Source organism: Leptonychotes weddellii, chromosome 11 (genome assembly GCF_054177405.1).
Source record: "Leptonychotes weddellii isolate Sample4059 chromosome 11, ASM5417740v2, whole genome shotgun sequence".
In the NCBI taxonomy this organism is placed as follows: Eukaryota; Metazoa; Chordata; class Mammalia; order Carnivora; family Phocidae; genus Leptonychotes; species Leptonychotes weddellii.
This window is the reverse complement of record NC_138379.1, coordinates 5,868,925-5,875,706: the sequence shown is the minus strand read 5'-3', so window position 1 is coordinate 5,875,706 and position 6,782 is coordinate 5,868,925. Positions and strand designations below refer to the sequence as shown.

Genomic DNA, 6,782 nt, shown 5'->3' with positions numbered 1-6,782 from the left:
GCCCCCCCCCCCCCCCCGCCCACCTGAGGTGGGTGGAAGGAGCAGCAGCAGGGCTACCCGCTCCGGCATGAGCAGAGTTGCCCCATGGGGACAGTGCAGTGAGGCTGAAGATGCCCAAGGGACAGAGGCTGGATTGGGCCACAGACCTTGAAGTTGGCTTCCATCTCAGAGAAGACACCAAGCTTTCCCCGAAGGGCAGTACACACCAGGCTGCAGGGAGACAGGGTAAGCCCAGAGGTGCTGGGGCCCCTACTCATGCCCCGGCCCGAGGACTCCCCATGGTCACCTCTTGTGCAGGTCCAGAAGGTCCTTGTCAGCCACAAGCATTTTGAGCTCCTTCAAGTCCTGGAGAAACTCCTTGTCTAGATCCACATCCATGTCATCCACCTGGGAGTCTGGGGGAGGCCCAGCAAGGGAATGGGGGTGGGGGTAAAAACCCCTCCGGTGATATCCGGAGCCTTCCACACCCATCATCTCAGCGCACCCCGTGACAGAGAGAAGGGAGTGTCGGAAAGGTGGAGGGACTTGCCCCGGGCCACAGACAAGTTGGCGGGCCCTTTGTCTGCAGACGAGCTGTGCGAGGGGACACAGCTATGAGCAACAGTGGCTGTGCTTCAGGCACTGAAGAAGAAAGGATGCTGGAAACTGGGGCCTGCAGGAGAAACTGTTGGCGGGGAACCAGGTCCTGAGAGGGTGGGGAGGTATCGGGCACCTGGGTGAGTGGGGGTCTCACCGACGGCTCCGAGGGTCCAGTTCTGGATCATCAGCTCAGCACAGTAGGCAAAGTCACCAAAGCTCAGATACTGCAGTTTTTTCTTCCCTGTCTCGAAACGGTTGTTGGCAAAGAAGACGATGGCCGCATAGTCCCTGCAAGGAGGGGAGAGTGAGCCTGTCAGGGTTTCAAATTCCTTTTTAGCGAGCAGCTCGAACCTGTGACATTGGCGGGGCATCCAACTTCCGGCCTGTCTCTGCCCCAGCTCACTATGTGACGTGCTTCAAGCCACTTCTCTCTGGGCCTCCCCATCTGCATACAGAGGTTTCAGCCCAGGTCTCCTAAGGGGAACAGAGGGAGACCTGAGCATAACAGTTACCATTTACTGAGCACTTCCTAAGCCCCAGGGGCTGCAACACGGGATTTACATGTGGCATCTCACAACAGCCCCGCTGGTAAATGGCCAGGCTGGAATCTGAAGCCAGGCCAGTCTGATCCAAAGCGCAGACCAGGAGTAGGAGAGCCATCCCCCAATGCAGCCAGGAGGTCAAGTGGGTTGGAGTGGGGAAAGTGGACCTGCCTTATGGCCCAAGGAAGAAGCTTGCAGGAAAGGGAGATGGCTGGCTCTTTGCCCAGCCCCTCACCTGGCCAACCGGTCAGACAGGAGGAAGTGTTGCTGAATGTTATCCACCAGGGAGCCCCGCATTTCCTCCACCACCTTGAAGACTCGCTTAAAGTTGTCAAACTGTAGGGCAGTTAGGGGAGGAAGGAGGGCTGGTCAGAGGCTGGTCATTCAATAAACTGATTACTGAACATCCTTCCCTCACCTATCCATCTATTCAGTCAACAGATGCTGACTTAGCATGTGGTATTCTTCAATAAACTATTAACTGTTAATACCTGTTATCAATTCAAGCATCTTGCCCTGGATAAATGTTTACTCACTCCTACCTCTGAATTCCCCCTATTTTAGCATCATGCTCTCCATTTCTTCATGAGCTCGTGTTGGAACTGACTCTCCTGGCTGAGGTCCAGGAAGTAAAAAAAAAAAAACAAGCAAATGCTAAGCTGTTCAGGAGTGCACAAAAGACACAGAGAAAAAATACTAAAGGCCCAGAAGGGTTACTTCTCCCTTCCGGGCCACCAAAAAGGCTTGTGGAGTAGGTGGCATCTGACCCCCTGCTTTGTATTTCAAGGGGTAGATAAGGTCAAGAATAGTACCCTCCAGGTAGGAGTAGCAGGAGCAAAAAGAAAGCCAGGGGCTGGAGAAATATAAGCGGAGAAAGGCTGGCAGAGACCAGATCACAGAAGAGTATGACGGTCAAGGCCAAGGAGTGTGGCTACTATCCAGGATGGAGTGGGAGAGTCAATTAAAGTTTACGAGGAGGGGAAAGCTATGGTCAGATCTGAGCTTCTGAAAGAGTAGCTCCTGCAGGGGAGTAGGAGATGCTTTGGAAGAGCAAAAAAAGGGACAAGAGACTGGGTATGAAGCCCCTGCCACAATCAGAGGTGGGGGAGGAGAATGGAGCTGGGGCAGTGACCAAAGGGATGGAGTGAAGGGACAGACTGGACATGGGATGTTGTGTTGGGGGGCAGGGATGCAGTGCCCACTTGTCTCCGGCAGCTCTTGAGGGTGATGCCTGTTTTGGTGCTGATGTCGTCCAGGTCTTTCTTGGTGCCCTTGGACAGTTTCTTGCCCAGGACCTCCCGCACAAAGGCCTCGTCAAAGGCATAGTACCTGCGTGGAGGCAGAGGACACCACTGACTTTCCACATAGGAGGGAAACGGGGGTCCGGCAGGGCCTAGGTTTGGCCCCTCCTGCTCTCAACTTTCTCAGACCTTGTGTAAGTCCCATCCCAACCCGGGCCTCAGTTTCGCCCTGCAAAATGGGTATATGGTCAGCCTGATGGGTGTCCCACCTCTCGATGAGCAGCGCCTGTCGGGAGGGCGGGATCTGGAAGATGAGCTGGTGCAACAGCTTGGGCGGTGCGTGCAGCAGGCGCTCGAGCATGTGGAAAGTACGGTAGTGGTCCATGGTGTCGCTCTGCAGCACGGCCGCCGTGGCGCCTGTCTGCTCCAGGATTCCCGAGCGCACCCTCAGGGCCACCGCGTCGCTCACTGGGGAGCGGGCGCCAGCATTAAGCCCCGCTCCGCGAACCCACAGGCCCTCGGGAGATCCCAAGTCCGACTTCTAAACACCCCTTACTCCCTCTGCCCACTTCCCCAAAGGACGGGAGTCCTGGCCCCGCCCTCTCCCATCCCAAACCACCGCCCCTCCTGACCCGCTCCGCAGACGGCCCCCCACACACCCGAGTAACCATCCAGCCAGAGGCGATACACGTCCTCGTCGATGAGGGTCGTGTTCCCTACGAAGATGTCCAGCTCGCTGGTCATGGCGACGCCCAGACCCGGGCGCACTTGCAGAGCCCCGGTTGGAGCGAGCACTGCTCGGGCCGGGCGCGCCGCCCGCAGGCTACTTCCGGGAGCGCCGAGATTCGGCTCCCGGCACCCGGAGCCAGAGAAGGACCACTTCCGGGACAGAGAGGGTGGGGGCAGAAGCGGCGAAGGAAGAGGAGTAGCCCCTCCTCCCGGCGGGAGGGGCAATCCCAGGCTCCTCGTCCCCGCCCCCCATCCTGGCCCAGTTTGCAGGAAGACTTCGGGAGTCGAGGCCAATGGCCAGTCTCCCCTGCGCTGGCAGCCTTCCCCCACACTTCCTTCTGGCTTTTCTCCCACTTTCTCTGCCCTTTTCTGGGCCTCCCTACTTTGACGTGTATCTTAAATGTAGGGGTTTCACAGGTCTCTGTCCTAAATCTTTTCTCTGCAAAAAATGTATCTGACCTAACTTCCAAGGGGCCTTGCTGGGAGCGCCTCAGTCCATCCTGCAGCTGAGCAACTCTCCTGGGCATGGGGCACGTGCTCCCATGGTTTTAACCCCCCAAACCCCACCCCCCTGCACTAATGACTTCTCTTACTCTGTAGCTCAGAGCTCTGGCTGGAAGTCCACATCAGAGGGCTGCCTATCTGCTCGTCTTTCTACGCTGTCTACCCTACAGGTCCCTCAAAAGCTAGACAGGTCTCTTTCCGATCTGTTTCTTTCCTGCGTTCCTATCTCAGTGACAGTCCCAACATTCACCCAGTTCTCATCCCAGAACCCTGTGCTTTCTCCCAGAGTCCTCACTCCTCACATTCAGTTCTGCTGATTTGCCTCCTGAATATTTCTAGGATGTTTTGTCCTCTCCACCCCTACTGGCACTGTCCCAGCCCAGTCCTTCTGCATAGCTCTACCTTGCCCATTGACACAGTGTTCTTACTAATCTCCCTGCCTACGTCTCTTCCCCATGGTTCATCCCACACAGAGCAGCCGGAATAATTTTTTTTTTAAAGATTTTATTTATTTATTTGACAGAGAGAGAGAAAGCAAGAGAAGGAACACAAGCAGGTGGAGAGGGAGAAGGAGAAGCAGGCCTCCCATCGAGCAGGGAGCTCGATGCGGGGCTCGATCCCAGGAACCTGGGATCATGACCCAAGCCGAAGGCAGACGCTTAACGACTGAGCCACCCAGGCACCCCCGGAATAATTTTTTTAATGCATATTTTAAAATGTTACTCCCCTGCTTAAAATCCTACTGGCTGGCCTGTGGCAACGCTCCAGCCAACTACCTTTGTTGCTTCTCTCCCTCATTTTACCATTTTCTCCACACAACTACCTTTTGAAAACATCGAGCTACTCTCACGGTTCCTAAAGCAGCTAGGCCCCCAGTGTCTTTCACCATGCTATTCCCGCTCCCTGAAATAGCTTTCTCTTTACTTGCCAAACTCCTATACATCTTTCGGGGCCCCTCAGATTACCACCTCTTTGGGGAAACCTTGTTTTGGGGGGTGGAGATCCCTCAGACCATGCCCATCCCCCGTTTACTTCTGGTTTTACACAGCCTGTCTCCCCCACTAAATTACGACCCCTTTGGGAGCTTGAGTGGCTCAGTCGGTTAAGCCTCTGCCTTCGGCTCAGGTCATGATCCCAGGATCCTGGGATTGAGTCCAGGGTCAGGCTCCCTGCTCAGCGGGGAGTCGTCTTCTCCCTCTCCCTCTGCCCCTCCCCCCTGCTCGTGCTCTTTTTCTCTCTCTCAAGTAAATAAATAAATAACATCTTTAAAAAAATAAATTACGACCCCTTTGAGGACAGGATCAGAATCTTAGTCAAGTTTATTTCTGCCTGAGCTTTGCATACAATAAAAGTTTATTGAACAAATGAATCCCTGTATGCGCCTCCCCCCGGGCACGAAAATTTCCATGAAAGGGCAGGCTGATGCTGAGTCACGCACGTCTGGACTCGGCTCCAAAGAGCTGGGAGAGATGTTCAGTGAGCCGAGACTCTCGAGCATGAACTATGCTAGGAAAGTTGGTAACGAGATAGGTCTGGGTGCCGTCGAGGGGTGGGCAGGAGAGTCGGTGGCCGACGCCGCAGTCTTGGTTCTCAGAAGGAGCTGAGAGGCCTAGGCGAGAGCTTGAGGAAGTTTGGAACTGGGAAGTACGAAGCGCCTAGTTTGGGGTCACCTGTCGGAGGGTGGTGGCGCTGGGACACAGCGTCCAAGACGGTCCGTAACTCCGCGGTCCGGAGTGGGCGGGGAAGTGGCTCTCTCTTTCTCTGTAGTCTGCGCTCAAGTCCCGCCCCTTTCCGGGGAGCCTTCCCTGGATTGGCTGTCCTTCCTTAGCGTCATACGGCCCCGCCCCGGCGCGCGCCCCGCCGCGTGCCCACCCCCGGGGGCTGCTGCAGCCTACGCTATACTGCCACAGCCTGCCGCCCGCGGAGCCCGAGCCCGACCCGGAGCGCGCAGAGCTCGACTTGGGCTCCTGGGCCGCGGCGGCGGGCAGGCGATGCTCCAGAGGCCTGAGCAGCCATGGAGGCCGAGGCGGGCGGCCTGGAGGAGCTGACGGACGAGGAGATGGCGGCGCTGGGCAAGGAAGAGCTGGTGCGGCGCCTGCGGCGGGAGGAGGCGGCGCGCCTGGCGGCTCTGGTGCAGCGCGGCCGCCTCATGCAGGAGGTGAATCGGCAGCTGCAGGGTCACCTGGGCGAGATCCGCGAGCTCAAGCAGCTCAACCGGCGCTTACAGGCCGAGAACCGTGAGCTGCGCGACCTCTGCTGCTTCCTGGACTCGGAGCGCCAGCGCGGCCGGCGAGCCGCGCGCCAGTGGCAGCTCTTCGGGACCCAAGCATCCCGAGCCGTGCGCGAGGACTTGGGCGGTTGTTGGCAGAAGCTGGCCGAGCTGGAGGGCCGCCAGGAGGAGCTGCTGCGGGAGAACCTGGCGCTTAAGGAGCTCTGCCTGGCTCTGGGCGAGGAGTGGGGCCCCCGGGGCGGCCCCGGCGGCGCTGGGGGCTCAAGCGCCGGGCCGACACCCGAGCTCGCCTTGCCCCCCTGCGGGCCCCGCGACCTGGGCGATGGAAGCTCCAGCACCGGCAGCGTGGGCAGTCCCGATCAATTGCCCCTGGCCTGCTCCCCAGATGACTGAGGGCTCAGCTTCCTTCACGTCGACGCTCGACCAGACTGCTTCCCAAGCGCCGGGACTGAGGTGGACCTCGGGACCTGGACGCCGTCCCGCCTGCGCACGAGGGGCCGCTGGCATGGATTTGGAAACTCTGGCACCAAGGAGGGCCCCTCGCTCTCGCTGGTGGGGCAGCAGGGGGACTGGAGGCTGGAAAGAAGGGACTTGCTGGGGGCGGGGTGGGGGCTAATAAACTGGAACGGAAGCAGAGCCCGTGGCCTGGGCAGCGTCTGTTTGGGACTCGCCGGGGTGGGGACGAGGGCGGGGACGTTGAGACAGGGTACCATTCCCATCCGGAGGGGCTGCAGACCTAAGGTGGCTGACTCCCCCACTACCTCAAGCCTGGGGCGGGATGTGGGACCGTGGTAAGCCCCTGGCTCCCCCCATTAGGCTCGGGACAGGCAGTGATCCGGCCCCTGAAGTGGCTCCAGCTCCCTTCCCGGCTCCTTCCTGTCCAAGACAATGGGGCAGGAAGCAGGTGTTGGGGGCCTAGAACCCACTCAGCGGCCTCCCCCGAGGCTGGACGGGGCA

General features: G+C 58.6%; 2 protein-coding genes across 2 annotated transcripts in view; one reads left to right on the top strand and one right to left on the bottom strand.

Annotated features, from left to right (window-relative positions):
* Positions 1-3,231, bottom strand: part of FIBP (FGF1 intracellular binding protein) — a 3,914-nt gene extending 683 nt beyond the window's left edge. The window contains exons 1-7 of the mRNA XM_081798553.1: positions 3,022-3,231; positions 2,632-2,830; positions 2,324-2,450; positions 1,357-1,457; positions 734-867; positions 287-395; positions 55-210 (exon numbers count right to left, since the gene is read on the bottom strand). Of these exons, the coding sequence (XP_081654679.1) occupies positions 55-210; positions 287-395; positions 734-867; positions 1,357-1,457; positions 2,324-2,450; positions 2,632-2,830; positions 3,022-3,106 (911 nt within the window). The 5' untranslated portion in view covers positions 3,107-3,231. The remainder of the gene's footprint in view (positions 1-54; positions 211-286; positions 396-733; positions 868-1,356; positions 1,458-2,323; positions 2,451-2,631; positions 2,831-3,021) is intronic.
* A 2,219-nt stretch (positions 3,232-5,450) lies between these two features.
* Positions 5,451-6,461, top strand: CCDC85B (coiled-coil domain containing 85B). Its single transcript, XM_006740169.3, has one exon. The coding sequence runs from the start codon at positions 5,610-5,612 to the stop codon at positions 6,216-6,218; it is 609 nt and encodes a 202-aa protein (XP_006740232.1). The 5' UTR covers positions 5,451-5,609; the 3' UTR covers positions 6,219-6,461.
* The last annotated feature ends 321 nt before the right edge of the window (positions 6,462-6,782 follow it).

What these genes read in the sequence shown, in the direction of transcription:
- CCDC85B (XM_006740169.3), top strand. Translation starts at nt 5,610, where the DNA reads ATGGAGGCCGAGGCGGGCGGCCTGGAGGAGCTGACGGACGAGGAGATG.